Source organism: Carcharodon carcharias, chromosome 16 (genome assembly GCF_017639515.1).
Source record: "Carcharodon carcharias isolate sCarCar2 chromosome 16, sCarCar2.pri, whole genome shotgun sequence".
In the NCBI taxonomy this organism is placed as follows: Eukaryota; Metazoa; Chordata; class Chondrichthyes; order Lamniformes; family Lamnidae; genus Carcharodon; species Carcharodon carcharias.
Window position 1 is genome coordinate 51,940,170 of NC_054482.1, and position 12,932 is coordinate 51,953,101.

Sequence of the window (12,932 nt, forward strand, 5' to 3'; positions counted from 1 at the left end):
AACAGGCCAAAGAAATTGAGCAACTGAGGGAGAGCCTGTTAACAACCAGGGCTAGGTATAAGCTCTTGGAGACAGAACTGGATCAGTGGAGGGAAGAGAACAATAACTTGCAGGCTGAAGTCAGGGACAGACAGGAGGAAGCATTACAGCTGAGAGAAGAGCAGCAATGCAGCCAAAACAAAAGCAATAGGTATTGAGACCGATTTTCTATTTTTCTAATTTATGCATAGGCCAATGGTATCCATTCTGCTCGCCGAGTGGTTGCATGACATGGAGCTGGACCCCACCAATGCAATCCCTCCAGCTGTATGAGTTCCTCAATAAATAATTACTTGTTGTGTCATAACCAACAGAGTATGTCCTTGCATGGTCTGTTTTGAGACGTGCTGAGGGAATTGAATGTTTTAGTTAGAAGACTGTCCTTTCATGTCCAGGTTATGGGTTTGAATTCTCTACTAAATAATGAGCGTATGAAGTTTCTTCCTGCAAATTGTAAAGATGCTAAGTAAAATGCATTTAGATAGCCTCCCTCCAATTCTTAATGGATGTGAGTCCACAATAAAGACTTTGCACCAATTTGATAAATAAATTGGGATTGAAGATAACAATAGCTGGTGTGTGGAATGGAAATGGTGCTTTGTCTTCTAAGGTGGAATTGAAGCTCATTGTTGGAGAGTAGAGGGAGCTTTACCTACATCTAAACTCTGTTGCACTTGATTGCATCCTTTGCCTGCTGTCTGTTGTAAAAAAGCAATGCACAGTGACATTATTCATTTGTTATGTATCACATGCTGGTATCTAATGAAGTAGAACGGTAACATGCCATCAACATAATTGAATCAGCTGATAGGACAGTGACCTTATACTTCCCCCCCATTGACAAATTGAATTAGTCCCAGTTTTGGGAATGGCATTCATTGAAGATCCCACTGAAAAAAGATTGTCTTAGCTTTGTGAGCAATAAGAAAGTGAAGATTTCCTGTGTGTGTTGTGAACAAAATCATAACCCCATTTATAAGGAACATTAATAATTTTGCTGCACATGAGACCTGAAGAAAATCTTCCTCCAAGATGTGAGCAATTTATAGATCCATGTTAACACTCATCTATTCTCCGTCTTCTAACATGTCTGCTTTGTCCATCTGCCCAGGCTGTTACAGGAGATCACTATGCTCCAACAGCAGCTAAATGAAAGTCACCAGCTACTTCATTCTCTCCAGTCTGAGATTCAAGTATATGAGAGGCTGTATGGGAAAAAGAAACCTTTCCAAGGTAGGAATTGCTCCATCTCACCAGCATGGAAGGCTCTGTCTAGATTTTTCATTCCTTCAATTCAACTATTCCAAAAAACTAGTGGCATATAATTCTAGATTTCTGAACTGAAACCATAGAACCAAAAAATGGTTACAGCACACAAGGAGCCCATTCAGCCCATCGAGCCCATGCTGGCTCTCTGGAAGAGCAATTTAGCTAGTCCCATTCCCTGGACCTTTCCCCATTGACATGCAGATATTTTCCCTTTTCATGTTTATCCAATTCCCATTGGAAATCCACAATTAAGTCTGTTCCAGCCACCATTTCTGGCATTGCATTCCAGATTGTAACCACTTGCTGTATAAAAAGGTTTTTCCTTTCATGTCATGTTTGGAAAATAAGATATAAGTACCCTTCATCAACCACAAAAGCTACTTGGCACTATAAATGGCAGATGTGAAGAAATAAATGAAGAAAACCACAATTTAAAAAAATAACTTTTCTCCCCCTCTCAGTTTACTCAGGAAATGTTCAGCACCATGGTGGTGGATCCTGCGCCTTTGACATCAGTGACTTCCTGTCACAAATCAGAGGCCTTCGCATTCAGCTGGAGCACTGTATTCACACTAATGGCTGCCTACGGAAACAGCTGAAGGAAAAGATGGATGAACATCGACCATCCAGCCTCAATATCAATCATTTGACCTCGTCATCCAGTGAACACAACAACAGTAAACAGGTGTTCCAGGGTGAGACAACTAGAAATGCAGTGGATAAGTAGAGAGAGATTAAAGCCAATGTGGTGAGAAGTTGGTTAGTGGCCTAATGAATAGAGCAGTGAAAGGGTAGAGTATGGGGGTAATGGACAGAGTGTAAAGATTCCGTTTACAGAAATTGTTTAGATTGGGTAAGGAATGTGCTCAATTTATACCTGAAAATAGGAGGGTTGATCAGTAAGTTCATGGATGGCACGAAAATTGGTGGGGTGATAAATAGTGAGGAGGATAGCCTTAGAACACAGGGGGATATAGATGGCCTGGTCAGATGGGTTGATCAGTGGCAAATGGAATTTAATCTGGATAACTGTGAGGTGATGCACTTGGGCACGACAAACAAGACATGGGAATACACAATGAATTTTAGGACCCTGGGAAGTACCGAGGAGCAGAGGGACCTTGGTGTGCATGTTCGCTGGTCTCTTAAGGTAGCGGGATAGGTAGATAAGGTGGTTAAGAAGGCATATGGGATACTTGCCTTTATTAGCCGAGGCATAGAATATAAGAGCAGGGAGGTTATGCTGGAACTTTATAAAATGCTGGTTAGGCCACAGCTAGAGTATTGCTTGCAGCTCTGGAATCCACATTATAGGAAGGATGTGATTGCACTCGAGAGAGTGCAGAGGAGATTTACCAGGATGTTGATTGGGCTGGTGAGTTTTAGTTATGAGGAGAGATTGGATAGATTGGGGTTATTTTCCCTGGAGTAGCGGAGATTGAGGGGGGACATGATTGAGGTGTATAAAATTATGAGAGGCATAGGTAAGGTAGACAGGAAGGAACCTTTCCCCTTGGCTGAGGGATCAATGACCAGGGGTCATAGATTTAAGGTAAAGGACAGGAGGCTTAGAGGGGATGTGAGGAAGATTCTTTTCACCCAGAGGGTGGTGGGAATCTGGAATTTACTGCCTGAAATGGTAGTAGGGGCAGAAACCCTCATAACATTTAAGAAGAATTTGCATGTGCACTTGCGATGCCATGGCATACAAGGCTATGGGCCTAGTGCTGGAAAATGGGATTAGAATAGTTAGGTACTTGTTTGACTGGCCCAGACTCAATGGGCTGAAGGGCCTTTTTCTGTGTTGTAGACCTCTATGACTCTATGACCCTATAATTTCTCCTCGTATTTGACAATTCTCAGTTACTAATTGAAATATACAATTTTGAAGCTGTGTACACTTAACTCAGTTGCATGCCAACAAACTTTAGGTCCACTGTGAGATGTACAGTTGTGAACTTTTAATTCTTAATGTATTCCCTTGAAAAGAACTTGAAAAGAATTGTAGCTTTTCAACTGGGTTCTATTTTTTGCAGATGGAGAGATATGCTGGACAAATTAGACAGTTGTATCATGGCAAGGCCACAATGACATATTTTATCATGAGTTACCATCATGTTATATCTTTGTGTCTTAAAGTCTTGCACCTAGTGTGAAATGATCACACTTGAGATGCTTTAAAGTGTTACAAGTACTTAAAAAGGAGGATTAGCAGTCATTTCATTTCCGTTTTCTCTGAATAGGAGTTGAAAGTTTACCAGTCCCTGTCAATCTGCAAACTTCCTTCACCAACAGCAATTAACTGTAATTGGCCTAAAGACTTGGTGAGCATAAAGGGTCAAGACAGTTAAACAATTTCATTCAAATTGGAAACTTAAAATACTGAATAATATTTTTTCCCTAGAGTTCCGTTCCTCCCGCAAACATCAGATTGCTTTGTCCAAGTTTGACTGGTCCCCACTGTGATATTAAGGCTTGGAGGTACCCCAGGTACCCAATGTAATCAAGCAAGTAGCTCGTAACTTCACATCTGGATCTGTAAATTTGACAGAAACTTAACTTGCTGCCATGTGAAATCTTAACTTGGGACACTGTGTGGTAACTTGCGCATTGGAAGTTACCATGTGGCTTAAATCTCTGAAAGGTTATTTCTTCTGTTAATACAGAGGTTTGTCAAATGACAGAGTTACTCAATTCAATATAAGGACAGGTTGGCATTACTTGGGTCATTTTATGCTATGTAACCTTGCTCAGGGAGGCAATGGCATAGTGGTATTGTTGCTAGATGAGTAATTGAGAGACTCAGGGTAATGCTTTGGGGATCTGGCTTCAAATCCCATCGCGGCAGATGGTGGAGTTTGAATTCAATAAAAATCTGGAATTAAAAGTCTAATGATGACCATTGTTAGTTCTTAGACCCATTTTTAGGGAAGGAAATCTGTTGTCCTTACCTGGCCTGGCCTACATGTGACTCCAGACCCACAGCAAAGTGGTTGACCCTTAAATGCCCTAGCTAGCAAGCCACTCAGTTTTATAAAACCACTACAAAGCCTCAAAAAAAGGAGTGAGACCAGACGGACCGCCTGGCACCGACCCAGGCACTGGAAACAATAATGGCAATCTCAGCCCTGCCAACCCTGCAAAGTCATCCTTGCTAATGGCTAATGGCTAGAGCTGTCTCATTCATAGCCATCCTCATGTAATCATATCTTACAGACAATGTCCCAGACACCACCATCACCATCCCTGGGTATGTCCTGTCCCTCCAGCAGAGGTGGCAGCACAGTGGTATACAGTCAAGAAGGAGAGGCCTTGGGACTCCTCAACATCGACTCCAAACCCCAGGTCAGCATCAGGTCAAACATGGCCAAGGATACCCTCTGCTGATTACCATGTACTACCCTCCTTCAGTTGATGAATCAGTGCTGCTCCATGATGAACACCACTTGGAGGAAGCACTAATGGTGGCAAGGGCACAGAATGTACTCTGGTTGGGGGACTTAATGACCATCACCAAGGGTGGCTCAGTAGCATCACGACTGACCCAGCTGGCTGAATCCTAAATGACTTAGCTGCTAAACTGGGTCTGTGGCAGGTGGTGAGAGAACCAACGAGAGGGAAAAAATACCCTCATCGTCACCAACCTGTCTATGACAGTATCAGTAGGAGTGAAAAAAAAACAGAATTACCTGGAAAAACTCAGCAGGTCTGGCAGCATCGGCGGAGAAGAAAAGAGTTGAGTTTCGAGTCCTCATGACCCTTCAACAGAACTAGGTGAATCAAAGGAAGGGGTGAAATATAAGCTGGTTTAAGGTGTGTGTGTGTGTGTGTGTGTGTGTGTGTGTGTGGGGGGGGGTGGGGGGTTGGTGGTGGTGGTTTGGTGGGGGGAGAGAAGTGGTGGGGGGTGGTGTGGTTGTAGGGACAAGCAAGCAGTGATAGAAGCAGATCATCAAAAGATGTCACAGACAACAGAACAAAAGAATACATAGGTGTTGAAGTTGGTGATATTATCTAAACGAATATGCTAATTAAGAATGGATGGTAGGGCATTCAAGGTATAGCTCTAGTGGGGATGGGGGGAGCATAAAAGATTTAAAAATATTAAAAATAATGGAAATAGGTGGAAAAAGAAAAATCTATATAATTTATTGGAAAAAACAAAAGGAAGTGGGAAACAGAAAGGGGGTGGGGATGTAGGAGGGAGTTCAACACTTAAAGTTATTGAATTCAATATTCAGTCCAGAAGGCTGTAAAGTGCCTAGTCGGAAGATGTGGTGTTGTTCCTCCAGTCTGCGTTGGGCTTCACTGGAACAATGCAGCAAGCCAAGGACAGACATGTGGGCAAGAGAGCAGGGTGGAGTGTTAAAATGGCAAGCGACAGGGAGGTTTGGGTCATTCTTGCGGACAGACCGCAGGTGTTCTGCAATCTGTCGCCCGGTTTACGTTTGGTCTCTCCAATGTAGAGGAGACCACATTGGGAGCAACGAATACAGTAGACTAAGTTGGGGGAAATGCAAGTGAAATGCTGCTTCACTTGAAAGAAGTGTTTGGGGCCTTGGCCGGTGAGGAGAGAGGAAGTGAAGGGGCAGGTGTTACATCTTTTGCATGGGCATGGGGAGGTGCCATAGGTGGGGGTTGAGGAGTAGGGGGGTGATGGAGGAGTGGACCAGGGTGTCCTGGAGGGAACGATCCCTACGGAATGCCGACAGGGGGGGTGAAGGGAAGATGTGTTTGGTGGTGGCATCATGTTGGAGTTGGCGGAAATGGCGGTGGATGATCCTTTGAATGCGGAGGCTGGTGGGGTGATAAGTGAGGACAAGGGGGACCCTATCATGTTTCTGGGAGGGAGAAGAAGGCGTGAGGGCGGATGCACGGGAGATGGGCTGGACACAGTTGAGGGCCCTGTCAACGACCGTGGGTGGAAAACCTCGGTTAAGGAAGAAGGAGGACATGTCAGAGGAACTGTTTTTGAGGGTAGCATTATCGGAACAGATGCGACGGAGGCGAAGGAACTGAGAGAATGGGATGGAGTCCTTACAGGAAGCGGGGTGCAAGGAGCTGTAGTCGTGGTAGCTGTGGGAGTCGGTAGGCTTGTAATGGATATTGGTGGACAGTCTATCACCAGAGATTGAGACAGAGAGGTCAAGGAAGGGAAGGGAAGTGTCAGAGATGGACCAGGTGAAAATGATGGAGGGGTGGAGATTGGAAGCAAACTTAATAAATTTTTCCAAGTCCCGAAGAGAGCATGAAGCAGCACCGAAGTAATCATCGATGTACCGGAGAAAGAGTTGTGGAAGGGGGCTGGAGCAGGACTGGAACAAGGAATGTTCCACATACCCCATAAAGAGAAAGGCATAGCTGGGGCCCTCTACCTCGCGGAGGCTGAGCGTCAACTCGCAGACACTTCCTCCTATCTCTCCCTGGACCAAGACCCCACCACTGAACATCAAGCCATTGTTTCCAGGACCGTCACTGACCTCATCTCCTCTGGGGATCTTCCTCCCACAGCTTCCAACCTGATAGTCGCCCAACCTCGGACGGCCCGCTTCTACCTCCTACCCAAAATCCAAAAACTGAACTGTCCCGGTAGACCGATCGTGTCAGCTTGCTCCTGCCCCACAGAACTCATTTCTCGTTATCTTGACTCCCTTCTCTCTCCCCTTGTCCAGTCCCTTCCCACCTACATCCGTGATTCCTTTGACACCTTATGTCACATCAACAATTTCCAGTTCCCTGGCCCCAACCGCTTCCTCTTCACCAAGGACGTCCAATCCCACTACACCTCCATCCCCCACCAGGATAGTCTGAGGGCCCTTAGCTTCTTCTGCGAACAGAGGCCGGAACAATCGCCATCCACCACTACTCTTCTCCGTCTGGCTGAACTTGTTCTCACACTGAACAATATCTCCTTCAACTCCTCTCATTTTCTCCAAATAAAAGGTGTGGCTATGGGTACCCACATGGGCCCCAGCTATGCCTGTCTCTTTATGGGGTATGTGGAACATTCCTTGTTGCAGTCCTGCTCCAGCCCCCTTCCACAACTCTTTCTCCGGTACATCGATGATTACTTCGGTGCTGCTTCATGCTCTCGTCGGGACTTGGGAAAATTTATTAATTTTGCTTCCAATCTCCTCCCCTCCATCATTTTCATGTGGTCCATCTCTGACACTTCCCTTCCCTTCCTTGACCTCCTTGTCTCAATCTCTGGTGATAGACTGTCCACCAATATCCATTACAAGCCTACCGACTCCCACAGTTACCTCAACTACAGCTCCTCACACCCCGCTTCCTGTAAGGACTCCATCCCATTCTCTCAGTTCCTTCGCCTCCGTCACATCTGTTCCGATGATGCTACCTTCAAAAACAGTTCCTCTGACATGTCCTCCTTCTTCCTTAACCAAGGTTTTCCACCCACGGTCGTTGACAGGGCCCTCAACTGTGTCCGGCCCATCTCCCGCGCATTCGCCCTCACGCCTTCTTCTCCCTCCCAGAAACATGATAGGGTCCCCCTTGTCCTCACTTATCACCCCACCAGCCTCCGCATTCAAAGGATCATCCACCGCCATTTCCGCCAACTCCAACATGATGCCACCACCAAACACATCTTCCCTTCACCCCCCCTCAGATCTGCTGAGTTTTTCCAGGTAATTCTGTTTTTGTTTTGGATTTTCAGGGCATTCTGTAGGGATTGTTCCCTCCAGGACACCCTGATCCACTCCTCCATCACCCCCTACTCCTCAACCCCCACCCATGGCACCACCCCATGCCCACGCAAAAGATGTAACACCTGCCCCTTCACTTTCTCTCTCCTCACCGTCCAAGGGCCCAAACACTCCTTTCAAGTGAAGCAGCATTTCACTTGCATTTCCCCCAACTTAGTCTAATGTATTCGTTGCTCCCAATGCGGTCTCCTCTACATTGGAGAGACCAAACGTAAACTGGGCGACCGCTTTGCAGAACACCTGCAGTCTGTCCGCAAGAATGCCCCAAACCTCTCTGTCGCTTGCCATTTTAACACTCCACCCTGCTCTCTTGCCCACATGTCTGTACTTGGCTTGCTGCATTGTTCCAGTGAAGCCCAATGCAAACTGGAGGAACAACACCTCATCTTCCGACTAGGCACTTTACAGCCTTCTGGACTGAATATTGAATTCAATAACTTTAAGTGTTGAACTCCCTCCTCCATCCCCACCCCCTTTCTGTCTCTACCCCCTTCCTTTTGTTTTTTCCAATAAATTATATAGATTTTTCTTTTCCCACCTATTTCCATTATTTTTAAATATTTTTAAATCTTTTATGCTCCCCCCACCAACTCTAGAGCTCTACCTTGAGTGCCCTACCATCCATCTTAATTAGCACATTCGTTTAGATAATATCACCAACTTCAACACCTATGTGTTCTTTTGTTCTGTTGTCTGTGACATCTTTTGATGATCTGCTTCTATCACTGCTTGCTTGTCCCTACAACCACACCACCCCCCTCCACTTCTCTTCCCCCATCAAACCACCCACCCCCCACACACACACACACCTTAAACCAGCTTATGTTTCACCCCTTCCTTGGATTCACCTAGTTCTGTTGAAGTGTCATGAGGACTCGAAACGTCAACTCTTTTCTTCCTTGCCGATGCCGCCAGATCTGCTGAGTTTTTCCAGGTAATTCTGTTTTTGTTTTGGATTTTCAGCATCCGCAGTTTCTTGTTTTTACCTCAGTAGGAGTGACCTTGTCATTGTGGAGTCGAAGGTCCACCTTCACATTGAGGATACCCTCCATTGTGTTGTGTGGCACTACCACCATGCTAAATGGGGTGGATTTCGAACAGATTTAACATCTCAAGACTGGGCATCCCTGAAGCACTGCGGGCCAGTAGCAGCAGAATTGTACTTGAACACAATCTGTAACCTCATGGCCTGGCATTTCCCCCACCCTACCATTACCATCAAGCCAGGGGATCAACCCTGGTTCAGTGAAAGGTGCAGGAGGGCATGCCAGGAGCGGCACCAGGCATACCCAAAAATGAGGTGTCAACCTAGTGAAGCTACAACACAGAACTACTTGCATGTCAAACAACATGTGCAGCAAGTGATAGCCAGAGCTAAGTGATCCCGCAACCAACGGATCAGATCTAAGCTCTGCAGTCCTGCCACATCCAGTCATTAATGGTGGACTATTAAATAACTCGAGGAGTTGTTTAATGGTCCCCATCCTCAATGATGGAGGAGCCCAGCATATTAGTCCAAAAGATAAGCATTTGCTACAATCTTCAGCCAGAAGTGCCAAGTGGATGATCCATCTCAGCCTCCTCCAGAGGTCCCCAGCATCACCGATGCCAGTCTTCAGCCAGTTTGATTCACTCTACATGACATTAAGAAACGGCTGAAGGCATTGGATACTGCAAAGGCCCTGACAATATTCCAGCAATGGCACTGAAGACTTATGCTCCAGAACTTGCTGCACTCCTAGCCAAGCTGTTCCAGTACAGCTACAACACTGGCATCTGAGTAGCATTCTGAGCAAGAACCAAGCTCACTGAACCAAAATTTGGTAAATTCACTTGACTCTCACAGTTTCCTGCTTCAGAGTACAGCATTGAACTCATACCTGCAAAGCACCCATTGATGAACACAATTGTCACTACTTGTTAAAGGATAATGTAACACAACACAAGATATAGTTGTATTAAGTTGTGTTAAAATGACTCCAGAAAGCATTAGATAGTTCTGTCGGTTCCAAGCCCTGAGTAATTTCTGTTTATGATCTTCAACGTTGAAGCAGAGGTTTACCTCAGATTACTTTTAGCCATATTGGCATTTGTACTTTGAATTGGTAGGTGATTTAATACTTCTCTTTGCCTGCATCATTATTTTAAAAAAATTTATAAGGAGCTTTTCCTTAATTCAACTGACAGATAATATAAAGATTAATGTTGATTTTGTTATGGGAAAATTATATTTATGTATATTTTTCTCTTTTTTCCATTTATAATTGTTATGGAGTTGATTTTCCAACTTTTCTTGGTGAAAACATTAAACTTTACTTACAAGACAGCAGCAGCAACTACACATATGCATCAAACTCTATAACTAAAGAAGAACTCCAAGAATTTTCCCACGCTGCTAACTCATTGGTTTACACAAATCATTTGATCTTACAACACTGGATTATTCTTAAAGCTACAGTCCTACATTTGTCAAAACTATAATTACTACAATAATCCTTTGCAGATTGTGTGCCATCACCACCTGTTCGAGACACTGGCTTGTTTTCGCCATTCCAGCTGCACCCAAAGACAACTTCCTCAATGGAGGATTTTAATATGGAAGACACATCACATCGACATGGTAGGTCTATAGCTTTGTTTGTCACTCTTTGCTATCCTTAGATTAAAATTCTGCCTACTTCTTCACCTGTTATTTATCTATCTCCTTGTCTGTCAAGTATCCCTTTGTCTAATGTCTCTTTATTTAATATGTATCCTTGTTTCTGCTATGTGTCTACCTCTTTATTCATTGATCCTCTGTTCTCAATATGGATGGAAATTGCAGAGGTAGGAAGTACTGGTCATAATCTGCCTCAGATACAGGGGACTGTAGGGGACTGGAGAATTGCATGTTACGCCATTTTTGAAAAAAAAAGGTGTAAGGATAAACCTAACAAATACAGGCCAGTTAGTTTAACCTCAGTGGTAAGAAAGCTTTTAAAAATGATAATCCAGGGCAAAATTAACAGTCACTTGGACAAGGGTGGATCAATTAAGGAAAACCAGCAAGGATTTGTTAAAGGCAAATCGTATTTAACTAACTTGATTGAATTTTTGATCAGGAAACACGGCTGCTGAGGGTCATGCAGTTGACGTGGTGTACATGGATCTCCAAAAGACATTTGACAAAGTGCTGCATAATGGCCTTGTCAGCAAAGTTGTTACCCATGGAATAAAAGGGACGGTGGCTGCATGAATACAAAATTCAGTAAAGGACGGAAAACTGTGTAGTGGTGAATAGTTGTTTTTCAGATAGGAGAAAGGTATACAGTGATGTTCCCCAGGGATTGGTATTAAAAGCACTGCTTTTCTTGGTACATATTAATGACTTAGACACGGATGTACAAGGCATAATTTAAAAATTTGCAGATGACACATAACTTGGAATTATTGTGAACTGCGGGAAAGCTGGTGATAGACTTCAAGAGAACATAGACAGGCTGGTGGAATGGGTGGATAGATTGCAGATGAATATAATGCTGAGAAATGCAAAGTGATACATTTTTGCAAGAAGAACGAAGGAAGGAATACAAACCAAAGGGTATAATTCGAAAGGGGGTGCAGAAACGGAGACATATGTGCATAAACAGTTGAAAGTGGCAGGGCAGATTGAGAAAGTGGTTAAAAAGGAATATGGGATCCTGGGCCTTATAAATAGAGGTGTAGAATACAAAAGTAAGGAAGTTATGATAAACATTTACAGAACATTGATTCGACAATGGCTGGAGTATTGTGACCAATTCTGGGCACCACACTTTAGGGAAGATGTGAATAGTTTAAGAGAGGATGCAGAAAAGATTTATAAGAATGGTTCCAGGGATGAGGGACCAGTGCACTATGGTAGCAGTGTGTACCATCTTTGTTTTTTATTCATTCATGGGATTTGGGCATTGCTGGCTATGCCAGCATTTATTGCCTATCCCTAATTGCCCTTGAGAAGGTGGTGGTGAGCTGCCTTATTGAATCGCTGCAGTCCATGTGGTGTAGGTACACCCACAGTGCTGTTACGGAGGGAGTTCCAGGATTTTGACCCAGCGACAGTGAAGGAACGGTGACATATTTTCAAGTCAGGATGGGAGGGGAATTTCCAAGTGGTGGTGAACCCATGTGTCTGCTGCCCTTGTCCTTCTAGATGGTAATGACCGTGGGTTTTGAAGGTGCTGTCCAAGGAGCCTTGGTGAGTTTCTGCAGTGCATCTTGCATCAGTGCGTCAGTGGTGGAGGGAATGAATGTTTGTGGAAGATACTGCAGCAACTCATCAAGGCTCCTTCATCAGAACTTTCCAAACCAATTACCTCTACCATCTAGAACAACAGGTTAGCAAATGTGTGGGAACACCATCATCCGCAAGTTTCCCTGCAAGTCATATACCATCCTGACTTGGAACTATATCACTGTTTCATCACTGCCTCTGGGTCAATATCCTGGAATTCCCTATCCAACAGCACTGTGGGAATACTTGCACCATAGGAACTGTGGCAGTTCAAGAGGGCAGCTCACCACCATCTTCTCAATGGCAATTCAAAGTGGGCAATAAATGGTGACCTTGCCAGTGATGTCTACATCCCATGCATGAAAAAATGCAGTAATCTGTGATTACCCTGCTGTAGCGATGTAGCTTTGAATACTACAAGGTTACAGATGCTACCTACACCACATGGACTGCAGTGGTTCAAGAAGGCAGCTGACCATCACTTTCTCAAGGACAATTAGGGATGAGTAATAAATACTGGTTCAGCCAGCGAAGCCCAAGTCCCGTGAATGAATAAAAAAAATGTACTGTATGGTATATTAACAACAATGTTTATATTAGCAGCACAATGTATTGATCAGCCTAGATTTTCCAGTTGCCTTTATTTTAAT

At 44.3% G+C, this 12,932-nt stretch overlaps 1 protein-coding gene across 20 annotated transcripts in view; it reads left to right on the plus strand.

Annotated features, from left to right (window-relative positions):
- The window catches only part of LOC121289280 (phosphodiesterase 4D interacting protein), a 288,682-nt gene that overhangs the window by 252,803 nt on the left and 22,947 nt on the right, over positions 1 to 12,932 (plus strand). For 18 of the 20 annotated variants that reach the window (XM_041208572.1, XM_041208553.1, XM_041208557.1 and 15 more), the window contains 4 exons: positions 1 to 190; positions 1,151 to 1,272; positions 1,770 to 2,003; positions 10,534 to 10,650. In XM_041208572.1, coding sequence (XP_041064506.1) covers positions 1 to 190; positions 1,151 to 1,272; positions 1,770 to 2,003; positions 10,534 to 10,650 — 663 coding nt within the window. Of the gene's footprint in view, positions 191 to 1,150; positions 1,273 to 1,769; positions 2,004 to 10,533; positions 10,651 to 12,932 lie in introns of those variants that run through there. The other 2 variants (XR_005945527.1, XM_041208571.1) reach the window with 2 other exon arrangements.